The sequence below is a fragment of the Rosa rugosa genome, chromosome 5 (genome assembly GCF_958449725.1).
Source record: "Rosa rugosa chromosome 5, drRosRugo1.1, whole genome shotgun sequence".
NCBI lineage: Eukaryota > Viridiplantae > Streptophyta > Magnoliopsida > Rosales > Rosaceae > Rosa > Rosa rugosa.
In genome coordinates this window covers 3,467,402-3,483,062 of record NC_084824.1, presented here as the reverse complement: position 1 = coordinate 3,483,062, position 15,661 = coordinate 3,467,402, and the positions used below count along the sequence as shown (strand labels likewise).

At 39.4% G+C, this 15,661-nt stretch overlaps 2 protein-coding genes across 2 annotated transcripts; both read left to right on the top strand.

Annotated features, from left to right (window-relative positions):
* Positions 1–7,805: 7,805 nt before the first annotated feature.
* On the top strand, positions 7,806–9,946 carry LOC133708100 (purple acid phosphatase 3-like). The gene is made up of 6 exons (XM_062133552.1): positions 7,806–8,240; positions 8,336–8,492; positions 8,607–8,717; positions 8,880–9,004; positions 9,169–9,365; positions 9,465–9,946. Exons 1-6 carry the CDS (start codon positions 8,007–8,009, stop codon positions 9,676–9,678), a joined length of 1,038 nt encoding a protein of 345 aa, XP_061989536.1. The 5' UTR covers positions 7,806–8,006; the 3' UTR covers positions 9,679–9,946.
* Positions 9,947–12,832: 2,886 nt separating this feature from the next.
* LOC133711992 (purple acid phosphatase 4-like) lies at positions 12,833–15,447 on the top strand. The gene is made up of 6 exons (XM_062138070.1): positions 12,833–13,195; positions 13,971–14,127; positions 14,287–14,394; positions 14,496–14,623; positions 14,747–14,943; positions 15,030–15,447. The coding sequence occupies exons 1-6, from the start codon at positions 12,974–12,976 to the stop codon at positions 15,250–15,252; spliced, it is 1,035 nt and encodes a 344-aa protein (XP_061994054.1). The 5' UTR covers positions 12,833–12,973; the 3' UTR covers positions 15,253–15,447.
* Positions 15,448–15,661: the final 214 nt, after the last annotated feature.

Genomic DNA, 15,661 nt, shown 5'->3' with positions numbered 1-15,661 from the left:
TTATTTGTTTAGTCGAAAACCTCAAAACCATATCTTCTTTAGTTTGATTGTTTATGTGTTTTTGTGTTTGGATTAATTAGGTAAGGATTTAAATTGATTATCAATCCTCAGTTTGAACGACCTCGTACTTGCACACTATACTAACGACGATTCGTGCTCTTGCGAGTTTTAATTAAAATTTCACAACAGGCATTTTCTTGGAGCTTTTGCTTCTAATCTTGAGATTCCTAGTTTCATTGCGGCAGGGGTGATGGCTATGATTAAGGCAATTGAGCTGGCATGAGCTCGTGATTGGAAGCACATATGGCTAGAAATTGACTCTTCTCTTATTCTAGATTTTATTAAGTCTCCTTTGTTGGTCCCCTGGCACCTTCGTATTAGCTGGCTCAATTTGCTTGTACAAGATTTCTCAAATGACTTTTCGTGCATCACATATTTTTCGTGAAGGTAATAAGGTAGCTGATGCTTTGGCGAATTATGGTACGACTTCTCCTAATATGGTGTGGTGGGATGCTCCTCCATCTTTTTTTTTATCGCATTGTCAGAGTGACCAATTGGGTATTCCTCAATTTCAGTTACGATAGCTTGTTTCTTTTTCGTTGCTTTTGTAGGGAGGTTTGATTCGGTCCCCCTCTTAAGTTCTTACTTTTCTTCTTACTTTTTCAATAAATTCACGCCCCTTATTTGCTTCAGCTAATAATAATAATAATAATAACAATAATAATAATTCCTTTATTTCTCAACTTTGCCACTTAATTTCATGCTTTCATATGTCACGAAGAACGGCTATGATTTGTTGTTTACGAAGGAAATTGATATGTAATTTGGATGACACGCGCTGAGAAGAAAAATACACGCTGAACAAATTTTAGGGTTTTCTGGTGGCAGCAGCGGCGCCTCCGCGGTTCTGACCGCCATGGGTGAATCTCAGGTGGTCTGCCCTTGGGCTTTCTTAGGCCCTTTGTCTGACAAGGAGTCTGAATGCATTGCTCCTGCACCAAAACCTCAAAAGCCAAAAACCTTTGCGTCAATTGTTGCAGGGTGTGATGAAACTCATATTCCAATTAATACGCTTGCTGCACCGACCATCCGTGGAGAAACAGTGTACGTCAAGATTAATGAGCAGATTTATCAAGAGCAGTTGAGGGCTTGCCGTACTAATCTCATTGGTCGTCTTCTTTTGCGTAAGGGATCACCACCGATGAAGACTGAAACTTTAAAGCTTTCTTTACAATCGCTTTGGCAGCCAGTAGGACCATGGCGTTTGGTCCCCATCGGCAAAGGGTACTTCGACATTCATTTCAACTCTGAGGTTGATATGCACAAGGCATGGGGCGGTGGGACATGTACACTTGAGTCGGGGATATGTCACAGTGGAAACCAGATTTCAAGCCAGGGGAGGTTCTCCCTCAAACTCATGCACAAATCTGGATTCGTATCTCGGGTCTAAGTCAAGAGTATTGGCATCACCATCATATTCTTGAAATTGCTCATGGGGTTGGTACTCCATTACAATTAGGTGCAGCGACGAAGGAGCAGCGTTTTGGGTACTATGCAAGGGTTTTGGTGGATGTCGATCTTTTGGGTACCCTCCCAAATTCCATTACGGTGGAAAGAGAAAACCATTGCTTCCCTGTTGGTATTGAGTATGAAAACCTTCCTCCACAATGCAATCATTGTGGCCTCATCGGTCATGAGCGACGGGTTTGCCGACAATTGAGGCCAACTGGGAATCCGATTAAAAAGATGGTGCATCAACGTAAAGAAGTTCGTCACGAATACAGAGTTAAGAGCAAAGAGACTGTGACTGTGCCAGTTGTGCAGCAAGCTAATGAAGCTCTGGAGAGTGGGCTTCAACACAAGGATTTGAATGTCCCTGGCCATCCCACTCAACAAATGGTGGTCCACGAGACTGAACAAAGTGGACAGCGGAACCTTGATATTGAACAAGCTCCAATGGTTCCGGTATTCATCCTAATGAACCTAATGTTGAGAAGAGTAACACTAGTATTCATGAGGTTCATATTGAGCAGTCATCCCAAGCTGAGGACGATTTAGCTATTATAGACTGTGTGAATAATATTGTGGAAGGTGCAGCTTCTAAATATATTGACCATATTGCTGATCAGGTGATGATGGAGAATGACAACCCTATTGACGGAGTGGTGGAGGATGTTCAGTCAGATGATTGTGGTGATGATTTTAATGGCAGAAATACTCCTAACCGATCTTGGAATGAGATTTTGGATGAAGAATGTGAGGCTAATACTGTTGCTCCTTTAAGCCCGCCCCCGGGCTTTGGTCCACAGGATTCTAGAGCAGCATTAGAAGTGGATGCAGTGGCTCGGTTTGTTAATGGAGCAGATGTTGACGGTTTTATTCCTGTTTTGATAAAGTCACAGCAAAAAGCTCAGGCAAAGCAGTTGAAGAAAATGACTTTGGCTTCTAGTACTAGAACTACTCCTTACCCTTCCCGGGTTCGTCATAAGCCTCAAAAGCTCCGATGAAGCTTCTTTATTGGAATATAAGGGGAATTGGTAATTCTGATTCCCGTAATGAACTTTCAAATATATGTGGTCAGTATCATCCCGATTTGGTGTGTATTTCAGAACCGATGATTTCTTTTGACATGATTCCCACTTCTTATTGGGATTCTTTAAATTTACGGCTTATTTCTATGAATGTACGGGGCAATCTTATTCCTAATATCTGGCTCCTGGGAACATCACATATTTCTACTTCTTCAATAATTCTCTCTTCTGAGCAACAGATTACTATTCAAGTCAACATGGAGGGGGTACTGTCTCAGTTTTCCTTTATTTATGCTGCTACTACGGCTCTGAAGCGTAAAAGCCTTTGGTCAGATTTATTGCATCTTCGGCAGAATACATCTGTTCCTTGGATGGTGATTGGGGACTTTAACGCAATTTTAGGTGCCCATGAATGCTTGGGTGGGCAGCCTCCTATTCGTTCATCTTGTGAGAATTTCATAAGTGTCACTGAGCTTTGTGATTTTTCTCATATGGATACTTCAGGGGCTTTCTTTACGTGGGCTAGGGGTCGTGGGCGAAGTCATATTGAACGCCGCCTTGATCGTGCTTTATGTGATACTTGCTGGAATGAGTCCTAGCAGTTAACAAGTTGCATTGCACTTCCACGAGTGGTTTCAGATCATAATGCTCTTTTGTTCTCAGCTAATAGGAATTTTATTGGGGGACCAAAACCCTTCAAATTTCAATCAATGTGGCTTCTTCATCCTTCTTTTCAGGACCTTGTAGCGAATTGTTGGAGAAATACTACTCCTGCTGGTTGCCCAATGTACGTCACTCTGCAAAAGCTTAAAGCTTTGAAGCTATGCCTCATGCATTGGAATTACAGTGTCTTTGGGAATGTTCATAGATTTTTGGAAGAAGCTCGAGCCAAGCTAGCTGATATTCAACAAACTATTTCTTCAAATGGGTTTTCTGAACATCTTTTTGCAGCTGAAGTCGAGGCCAAAACAGCGGTGCTTGATGCAACTCGGCGTCAAGAAGCATTTTGGAGGGATAGGGCCAAGGTTAAGTGGCTTACAGATGGGGACAAATGCACCTCTTTCTTTCATGCCTATGCTAGAAACAAGACCGCCAGAGCTCACATAAATTGTCTTCATGATGGTCATTCTCTTCTAACTGACTTGGAAGACATATCCAATCATGTTGTAACCTTTTACCAATCATTATATGGCCCAGGTACGCCTCCTAGCTAGGGGAATTGATGAGATATGTAATATTATTCCTAACTTAATTACAGGTGAAGAAAATGCTATGCTTACAGCTATGCCGTCTCCAGAAGAGATTAAACGTACTGTTTTCTCCATGAATCCCTCCAGTTCCCCAGGTCCTGATGGGTTTCCAGGTGCTTTCTATCATAATTGTTGGGATATTGTTGGAGCAGATGTTGTAGCTTTTGTGCAATATTTCTTTCAGCATAACTGGTTGTACCCTAATGCTAATTCTAATTTTATTGTGCTTCTTCCAAAAGTTGAAGGTGCAAACTTAATTTCCCAATTTCGGCCAATTGCCTTGGCGAATTTTCTTTTCAAGATTATACCAAAAATTTTGGCTGATCGTCTGGGCCCTATTGCCTCACGTATTATCTCAGCTAATCAATCTGCATTTCTGCCGGGACGTCGTATTTCTGATTGTATTGGCCTGGTCTCTGAGGGTTTCAATTTATTGGACAGGAAAACTAGAGGTGGTAATGTGGGTATAAAGGTTGATATTGCTAAAGCTTTTGATATCCTAAATTGGCAGTTCTTATTTCAGGTTCTCCATCAATTTGGTTTTTCGCCAGACTTCATGAATTATGTCAATACCATCCTTAATTCAGCAAGATTGTCAGTTATGATTAATGGTTCTCCAAAAGGTTATTTCCCTTGTGCTAGAGGAGTAAGGCAAGGGGACCCTTTATCCCCACTTTTATTCTGTATTGCTGAGGAGGCGTTGAGCAGAGGACTTTCCTCTCTGTTTGCTTCTCGGCATGTGAAACCTATATCCCTTCCGCGAGGTTGCTCCCTCACTCATGTCTTATATGCAGATGACCTATTTATATTTTGCCGCGGGGATATCTCTTCTCTCACTTGTCTGCAATCTTTTTTAGAGAGTTATGGTCAGGCTTCTGGGCAGCTAGTAAATAAAGAAAAGAGTACTTTTCATTTGGGAGATTCCTATGCTCATCGACGTAAGCCAATACACCGTATATTGGGCTTTAAATGTGGAAGTGCCCCATTCACTTATTTGGGTGTCCCAATTTTCAAAGGTAAGCCTTGTCGGTTACATCTTCAAGCTCTGGCAGATAAAGCAAAAGCTCGCCTTGTGGGTTGGACTGGGAAACTTCTATCTATGGTTGGGCGTGTTCAATTAGTTCATGATGTTTTTCAAAGTATGCTTCTTCATAGTTTCTCTACTTATCTCTGGCCGTCATCACTCATTAAATACTTATCAACTTGTGCTCGCAATTTCATATGGTCTGGGAACATAGCCATTAAAAAGCTTGTCACTGTTTCCTGGAATCAAATTTGTGCACCAAAGAAAGAAGTTGGGGTTGGTCTTCGACATCTGAAAACTCTTAACTCTGCAACGCTTCTTACTATGGGGTGGCGTGTTCTAACAGTTAATTCCGCATGGAGTATTTTTGCCCGTCGCCGATTCTCGATCTTCCATCATATGAAGATTAGATATTTTGGTTCTTCAATTTGGCATGGGTTAAAAGTTTCTCTTTCCCTATTGTTTCAAAATTCAAAATGGCTCATTGGGGATGGACGATTAGTTCGATTTTGGACTGAAAAATGGCTTGATATACCCATTGTTGATAAGCTTCATGCTACGACTTATTCTGCTCATTTGACATCTACTATTGCTTCCTTTATCTCAAATCAAAGATGGGCTTTGCCGGCTCGATTTTGTCAAGCCTTCCCAGATTTGGCTAAAGAGATCATGCTAGTCCCCCTCCCTTTGGAACCTATTAGTGATTCTCTTGTTTGGGAGCATTCTAGTAATGGGACTCTTTCTTTTTCATTTGCCTATGAACAGTTACGACCAAAATTTTTATCGCCGACATGGGTTTCTTCAGTGTGGCGTAACTATATTCCTCCACGCTATTCTTTGCTAGCTTGGCGCTTATTTCATCATAAATTGCCTACGGATGATCAACTTCAAAAGAGAGGTATTCCTATGGTGTCTGTTTGTCAGCTTTGTAATTTTGGTTTTACAGAGGATCAGACTCATCTCTTTTTCAATTGCTCTTTTGCTCAACATGTTTGGCAATGGTTGGCTTGCTGCTTTGGTTGTTCTTTGCCATCCAGTGGCTCTTTGCTAGATCTTTGGAATGCTTTCACTCACAAGGCCTTCTCTACTCAATTGAAAAATCTTTGGCTTGCAGGAGGCTTGTATGTAATTATGGCTATTTGGAAGTCTCGTAATAAGTTACGGTTTGAGAACAAAAAACCGTCTCTTATGCGTGTCTTCCGATCTATTAAAGCTTGGCTTCAATTTGTTGCTCCTCATATGCCTGGTGACACCAATGGAGTCTTAGATGCCCAATTGCTTCTTGCATTGGGTGTGACACCAACCGCTAAAACCCGAAAAGAAAATAGGCTTGTTCTGTGGCACCCTCCTATTTCTCCGTGGATTAAGCTCAATACTGATGGTCTTGCTAAAGGAAATCCAGGTCCTGCAGCTTGTGGGGGTGTTTTTCGGGATTGTCAAGGTCGTTTCATTGGAGGTTTTAGCACGAGCCTTGGACATCATAATGCTTTCTTTTCAGAGCTCATGGCGGTAATTATTGGGGTTGAATTGGCTTTTCAGCTAGGTTGGCATTGTGTGTGGCTTGAATGTGACTCTACTAGTGTGGTTGAATGTTTCTCTAAACCATCTTTTGTCCCCCCGTGGCAGTTGCGCATCCCGTGGCTTAATTGTGTGGCTAGAACTCGTGTAATGTCTTTCTTTTCTTCTCATGTTCTTCGAGAAGGGAACACTGTCGCTGATAGGCTTGCTAATCTGGGTTTGTCTTCACCATCTTTGGTTTGGCACACTTCCCCTCCTGTTGAAATTATTCCATTCCTACGTATGGACTCTCTGGGTTTTCCTTACTTTCGTCATGCTTAGCTGCTATTTGCTACAGACGAGATGCTCCAACCTGCAGCTCTTGGTTTTGATCAAACTGCACCTTTGTCATGTTGATGAGGATGCAGCAAATGCTGGTGCACAAAGGATGGCCATGCAGGTGGTTTCCATGATCATGTTCTCTCTAATTTATATGTTCTCCGTGCACTAGTTTTGGCTAGTTTTACTTTTTCCTTTTTGTTTTGCACCCTTTGACTATGGGTTTCTTTCTTCTTCTTTTTTATTTGCTCTTGGGAAGGTTTTGGTTTGGTCCCCCTTCCCCTATTTGTATTGTTTTTTCTTCTTTTTAATAAATCTAAATGGAGGGACGGGTGGTGGGTTCCCAGTTGTGATAGCCCCCTTTCCTTCGGGATTGTGGGTGGGCGCTTGACGCCCCAAATCGGCTTTCACAGAGGAGCTAATATCGCCTAATCCTCTATTTATTAAAAAAATTGAAAACGAGGAATAGCAAATTATATTAGGTTTACAATAGATGAAGTGTTATGATATACTCCATATATGTATTTGGTTATCTTACCTAAAATTCTAAATGGGTTATACATCCAACCATTTGCTTCCATAAATTCATGTAAGGGGAAGACCCCTTATTTGCTTCAGCAAAAATAATAATAATAATAATAATTTCTTTATTTCTATTTTGAAAACGAGGAATAGCAAATTATATTAGGTTTACAATAGATTAAGTGACAATTCTATTAGAAAGCATGATATACTCCATATATGTATTTGGTTATCTTACCTAAAATTCTAAATGGGTTGCGTTCGAATCCCAGCTCCATCCCGTGGCCAGCAGATTTGAGGGACCCTTTGGGTTCGTGCGTCTGCGGTGCAGTGGATTAGTCTGGCTTTGCCAGGCTTTCGCCGCAATGTCGGTGCAGGTGTCCTGGCGCTGGGATACCACTGCATGGGTGTGTGAGTTACTAACAACTAACCCGATCAAAAAAAAAAAAAAAAAATTCTAAATGGGTTATACATCCAACCATTTGCTTCCTAAAATAGTTGCAAGTACTCCTCGAAAGATGGCCTGCCACAGTATGTTTGTACGTTCTGGCATGGGGACCTAAACAAGGAGTCACCCCAAACTTAAGAGATCAGGACATGCTCATGAATACAAGCTTAAATACAATCCCAGATCTGGCTCTTAATTCTATTAATCACTTTTAAAATATTTATCTGACAAATTAATACCTTTTTTTCTAGTATTAATTTGTCTTCACTTAATAACCCAGTAGTTATCTATCCTTCCTGGCTTCCTGCACTTTGGATCCTCCCCCTTGAAACAAATTTCTCCTATTAATTTAGTTACCCTACTTCGCTAATTAACCCCAGTCTCCTAGAAAAGCCATGATACTTAGCAACTTAGCCATGGCTTGTCTTAGTTATGAAAGAACCAGAGCTTCACGCGTTCATTTGGTTTTGGTTGTGTTACTGTATTGCATTTCTTCGGAGATCAGTTCTAGTTTTGCAGAGCTTCAGAGGTTTGAACACGCACCGAAAGATGATGGCTCGATTAGATTTCTGGTGGTTGGAGATTGGGGCAGAAGAGGGTTCTATAACCAATCCAAAGTTGCTTGGCAGGTCAAGATTTTCAAAACTAAAAATCGGTACGTATGTTTCAGTACTTATTAATTCGCTACTGATAAGGTCTTCATGTTTCTTGGTATGCAAGACAGATGGGAAGGATTGGAGAAAAGTTGGATATAGATTTTGTGATATCGACGGGAGATAATTTCTATGGGGATGGATTAAAGGGTGTAAATGATCTTGCATTTTTGGATTCCTTTAAAAACATTTACACAGCTAAGAGCCTGCAAAAACAGTGGTATAGTGGTGAGTATGTGACTAGTAGTAATTAATTACTGAAAAACATTAAGAACATTAATCTCTTCCTCATTATCAGATTAAAGATTTCTTATATCTTTCTATGTTTATGGGTGCATGCAGTTTTAGGAAATCATGACTATAGGGGTAATACAGAGGCACAATTGAGCCCTGCCCTCCGAAATATTGATAGTCGATGGCTTTGCCTGAGATCTTTTATTGTCAATGCTGCAGGTAAATGCATATAGCTCATTGTAATTAACACCATGCATAGACCTTGTGTATCTATAAAGAAATATTTCTCAAGTTTCCTTACAAGTTAGAACGTACTCGTTCATCAAACAGTGATGATTAACGAATCTTTACCTTACACTTCCATAATGCAAAATTGTGCAGAAATTGCAGAATTTTTTTTCGTGGATACTACTCCATTTGCGATCAAATACGTAACTGACAAAAGGCATCAATATGATTGGAGCGGTGTGTCTCCCCATGGAGCTTACATTACCAACCTTCTAAAGGTGAATTATATCCGGCCATAGGCGGGGCAACTTTTTTGTTAATTTCTACCCTAAGATCATAAGATGTTTATGATTCCTATATATATTGCTTTTATATTCAAATACCCACACATAAAACTTCAAGGACAACATTATGCTAATATATACAACATTTGATTAACAAGGATTTAAATGTAGCATTGAGGAAGTCGAGTGCCAAGTGGAAGATAGTGATTGGTCACCATACAATCAGAAGTGCTGGACATCACGGCGAGACACAGGAGCTGGTGAGGCACCTCTTGCCAATACTCAAGGCTCATAATGTTGATATGTACATGAATGGACATGACCACTGCCTGCAGCACATTAGCAGCCTCAATAGGTACACTAACTATACCGAGAAACCTCAAAAAAGTAAACAACACTGTCAGTGTCTCTTAAGTATGATTAACATTTGGATCGATGGATGTAATTCTTGCAGTCCGATTCAGTATTTCACAAGCGGAGCGGGTTCGAAAGCATGGAGGGGTGATATTAAGGAATACAATAGTGAGGCCATGAAGTTCTTCCATGATGGTCAAGGTTTCATGTCTGTGAACTTGACCCGATCGGATGCTCTTATCGTGTTTTATGACGTTTTAGGCAGGGTTTTGCATACATGGAAGCTCAATAAGCAGCTTCACTCCGCTTTCTAATTAGAAAGAATGTACATGCCTAGACCCTCTTAACAATAGTGTACAGGTTTTTGTAAAAGAAATGGATATAATTGACTAGTTTCTGCTAGCTGATTTTTTTTTAATGAATAAAGTTTAGGTTATGGAAATACTGCTTCCTAACCAAGGTCCCGTTGAACCACCACCAATTATAAGGTCCGCGGTGTAAGAGTTCAACCTTCAATCCAACGACAGCTGACTACAGGCAAATTAATGGAAGTGAACAGACTCTCATATCTTAAGGTTTAAACCCCCACTGTGTGAAGCAAACCTAATGAATTTTGACCTGCTCTTAAATGCCTAGTATAATACATATATGATTTTGTTGCATTGATCACTGATTATCATTCTTTGATAGTCCAAATAAGCCTAAACTTCACTTGGGTATTTTTCGTGATCACTTGGGTAATTGTATGGGTTGTTTTGCTGGTTCCTTGGGTATTGCTACTGCCCTAGAAGCAGAGCTTCAAGCCATTATTCATGCAGTTTCAATAGCATCAGGAAATGGATGGACTTCTCTCTGGATTGAGTGTGATTCAGCGGTAGCAATTCACTTTCTTGCCAATAAAAATTACTCAGTCCCTTGGCGTCTAAGTGTTGATTGGGTCAATTGTTGTACCATTCTCTCTTCTATGCAGATTCAGTTTTCACATATTTATCGAGAAGGGAATCAAGTGGCTGATTGCTTAGCTAACTATGGGGTGGATCATGAGGGGCATTATTGGTGGGACTCTTGCCCTCCTTGTGCATCAGCTGCCTTTGTTCACAATCTGCAAGGGTTACCGAATTTCCGTATTAGCTAATTCTGAAGTGCTTGATTGATTTCATACAACGGTGGTTTCTGCTGCATGATTGCTCTATTCATTAGTTCGTAACTATTTTAGCTCAGTGCTCACTTTGAGTACTTTATTTCATTTTGTTTTCAGAGAGGTTTTGGTTCTTGTCCCCCTCTCTCTTCTTGTGTTTTCTTTTCCTTTTTTAATAAAATAAAATAGAGGGATGGGCGGTGGGTTCCCGGTTGCGATGGCCCCCTTTCTTTCGAGATTGTGGGTGGGTGCCAGTCACCCCATATCGGCTGTCGCAGAGGAACTAATATCGCCTAATCCTCTATTTAATTGCTAAAAAAAAAAAAAAAAAAAGCCTAAACTTCACTTGACATATCGATCAAATTAAGATTTTTATTTTTTTAATTTTTTTATGGCAATCAAATTAAGATTATCAATCGACAGGTTCAATGTTGGAATAAATAAATAATCATATCACATAACATCGCATACGATAGCGACATGCATGATATATACATGTATAGGTACCCACTGAGGCAGATAATAACTGGGGGTGGTAGCTTAGCTAGTCCGAACCAAATAATGCTGATGATATGTACTCCATCGATACCCATGCTAACCATGTCTTTCATATATTATATATAGTAAACAAACAAATACATGTGACAAAAAGTAGAATACATATAGTTTCTTAGTGTGTTTTTTTTTTGGAGTAGTATCTTTGGTTGAATAAAGTTAGATAGAGATAAGAAATCGAGAGCATCCGGCATGGAGAAGGCGTTTCAATCGAGTTCTATTGAGACTAGAGACAATGAGACCGATAATAATACTATAATAGTATGACCATTGTCTGAAGATTAATTATTGAATCATATGATTCACAAGTTCATTTCTCACAAGATTTTTTTTTTTTTTTTTGCTTTTTGACAAAGAACAGAGTACAGATGGAAAAAACGGACATGACTTTTTTACGTGTCCCAACTTTATTCTTTTATTCAATAAATCAGCTTTTCATTCATAATTATTAGTCCTTTATTAGCCACAACTACGTCAACAAGTAGCTTTATTTGCTTTTGATTCAAAACAGTGGTTGGCTAAGCTAAGAGAAACCGCGAGGTTACCAGAAATTTCTCTAAAAAGTGAATTAATCCACCTAAAAATTTGGCTAGTGGAAAACGTTACGCATATCACATCGATCATTTGCAGAAACTTGATAATATATACATACACGAATTATAGATAACAATTCATAGTTGAGTGGATGCTTGTATAATACATGCTGATACGCTAGCCATGGAAAATCAGAATTATTTGAACACACAAAATTTTGGATATCAATCATAAACCATATCCTGCATGTGAGCATAATATTATATATATGTATAACCATTTTGTTGTTTTTGAAGATTAAGTATGGATATGAATACTGTGGATGACACGAATTCTAAAGTAGAAGGATTCCATGCTCCATGTATTGTGGATGTCAGCCCCTCTGTCATTTTAATTAATTTGCATGCCCCATGCCTCCCTTGATCGTCTTCTTACTCACACATTAGTATCTCTCTACTTGTCATTTTGTAAAACAATAATAAATGGCATGATCGACATCATGGATATTTATCAAATTTTTCGTAAAATACTAGGATATTTGTTTGAACAATTTCACAGAAAATTTATTTTGGTCGCAAAGCAAGTGTCTATTGACTGAAAATTAATTCAAGTATTGTTTGTGAGCTTTAATGTCTTATCGATCACTTAAACGGAATTATTCTCAACTGACATTGAATGATTGAGATGAGACGGGACTGGAAAATGATCTAACCTTCTACTCAATCATTAAGTAAGAAAAATCCACGTACATTCCAGTGTCTGTAAGTTCCAGCTAGCTAGGCGTAATTAAGATTATTCATGGTAGAATATACATAAGAGAGAATCTTGCGTAGGGCACCCGCACGGGACACGTGGTGGGGAGGACCAATCATTGTCCAGCAGGGGGGTGTTTTGGATATTGCACTTTAGAAAGCAGGGACAGTTTCGAAAAATATGAAAAATTTACTTGCTTCTGATTGGATGTCCGTAAGGCCACGTGGTGGGGAAACCCGAAGTTCACAAACAACCAATATATAACGTCTACGATGAGCTTTAGCATGCGTGGCAAGATATGTAAGGCTCTATCTCTATGTTGGAGTGGGGCGGCATTGGATTATATATATTGGGCGTTAAAGCTAGCTAGCTTTTCTTTATACATAGAAAAGGAGGTGGAGATTTCTTGTCCACTTATGTATAATTAAGCGTAAATGTCATGTGTCTGAGCCTCACAAACCTCGTGCTAGCTCTATCATTATTTTGCAGTCCAACTCGATCGGGCACATATATAAAGAGGTTGTCTTTCTTTCTTTGCTTCGGAGCTACCCCAGCTTCTTCATCTCATTCTCTACATTTCTCTCTACTACTCTCTTCCCTGCCTAAACTTGTTCCTGGCTTAGCTAGCTATGGAAAACAAGTCGACTATGAATGCAAGCCTTCTGTTCTTCTCTGCTCTGTTTCTTGTACTTGTAAGCTGCTGCAGCTTATCCTCTTGTGCAGCAGATGCAGATCATGAGCTACGACGGCTGCAACACGCTTCCGCCAAAGCCGACGGATCTTTGAGCTTCTTGGTCGTTGGAGACTGGGGAAGAAGAGGAACTTACAATCAATCCCGAGTTGCTCTTCAGGTACGTACGTTACCAGCTTACCTAGTTAGCTACGTAACTATTTCATCAATCTATTAGTATACATACTTAATTTCTACATAACTATATGATCTAGTCTGTTCATGAATAAATATTTACTTCTCTTTTCGATCTTTTCTTTGTCCAACCAGTATTTGTATCCATCCCCCCATTTCCCAGCGAGTCGATACATCTCCTATACTCTTTTTTTTTTTCCTTTTTTTGTTTATGGAATAATTCCATGCAGATTCCTTATGCTCTCCCATATTATTCCAAGACAGTGATATTATTAACGCTTGAAGACAACTCTTTATGTGGAGCCACAATTGTCTAATAATTCATCTTGGCTAATTCTTCATTGGCTAACGTCCAAAATAATGAAACACTTTGGATTATTAGCACTCTTCAAATATTAATTCATCCACTGCTTAAAAAATAAATAAATTAATTAATTAATTAAAAATTAAAATCAACTTAGGGAGAGACATTTGATCGGATTGGCCGGAATGACCCACCAAAATTTGGTGGTTGTATCATGTATGGACTTAGGACCCAACCACAGGCCCACAGCTGGTCTGGTTGACTGCTTGTAATGTTGTGTATAGACAATTCTCAGGTCTCTTCCTCATCAAAGGTTTTGCTGGCTTGCACTATTCTAAAGCAACAATCATGTTTTCCACTGTATTACCTTCTGCTTTTTCAAGTTTTAACTCTTAACTATGTCTCACTAATAAATTTAGGTAATACTAATTCCCTGCAAATTAAAATTTGTTTGTAGATGGGAGTAGTTGGAGAGAAGTTGGATATCGATTTTGTAATATCCACCGGCGATAACTTTTACGATGATGGATTGACGGGCATCGACGATCCGGCCTTTGAAGAGTCGTTTTCCAAGATCTACACAGCTCCTAGCTTGCAAAAGCAATGGTACAATGGTATATCCGCATATCCCAAAATCTTGGTGATTAGACATATTGTAATTGGTGCACCTCATATGTACGTTGAGTCTGAGACGCATAAAGAGAGGAAAAAACAAATTTTTGGTGATTATTTAAAGTTAATCTAATTATCGTTTCTAATTTATTGTATTGTAGTTTTGGGTAATCATGATTATAGGGGTAATGTTCAGGCCCAATTAAGTCCTGTCCTGACTGGATTGGATGGCAGATGGCTTTCCATGAGATCCTTCATAGTTGATGCAGGTATAAATCCACACGTCTAGCTTATAATTAAACTAGCTAGTCCTGTACTAAACAGATAATTAATCTTGTTAATGAATTTTCTATGTATCTTTGGGGTGCAGAAATTGCAGAGTTTTTCTTCGTGGACACAACTCCCTTTGCAGACAAATACTTCACTGACCCAGAGGACCATGTCTACGACTGGAGTGGCATATTACCCAGAAATGAGTACCTCTCAAATATTCTCAAGGTAAATTTACATGGTAGTAGAGTACCCAAGATATGCACTTACTTTCTAGTTACTTAATTAACACATCTAGCTTAGTTATAATTTAGGGAGCAATTTATGTTTTGAAACTAACATTTGTTACAGGATGTGGATTCAGCGCTAAAAGAATCGAACACGAAGTGGAAGATCGTGGTCGGTCACCATGGAATTAGAAGTGCTGGACAACATGGTGACACTGCAGAGCTTGTATCACAGCTTCTCCCAATTCTTGAGGCCAACGATGTTGATCTTTACATCAATGGGCACGACCATTGCTTACAACACATTAGTACTCCCAACAGGTATACTATACTTCATTTGATTGTTATTAATTAAACTAATTAAACAAACTATGCATGGAATTAATTTGAAACATTTCTTGTTGCAGCCCGATTCAATTTCTAACGAGTGGTGGTGGATCGAAGGCATGGAGGGGCGTTGTAATGCCGTACGATCCAAGTGAAATAAAGCTGTATTACGACGGACAGGGTTTCATGTCGGTGCAAATCACTCCAAGCCAAGTAGATATTGCATTCTATGATGTTTTTGGTAATGTGTTGCACAAATGGGGCACATCAAAGGACCTTTACTCTACTACCATGTATATGTAGAGATGGAGGTCAAGCAAGTGAGCATTGTATATTCTAATAAGGATGGTAGAAGGATCGGAGGCCCCCATGGCAGGGATTGATTTCTATATATCCCGGAAAGTCTTAAATATCATTTTTAAGGGGCCAAGCTAGAAAATGTAATTTCTGATTCCAATTTCCATAATCTATATAATCTTCCCTACGAATTCTGCTCAATGCTAATTCTTTAGGTTCATATGCTATGATATGAATAAACCACATTTGTTACGTATGCATGATGAGATTCAATTGATCATCACCAAATGAAAATGAAGGCTTGGAATAAGATGATTCATGAATGTGATTCAAGCTTGCATGGGGAAATCTCTAATTTTAGTGTAAAGCTAGGTTGTGGCGTTGTGCATGTATTAATAAAGCATTTTACGTACTC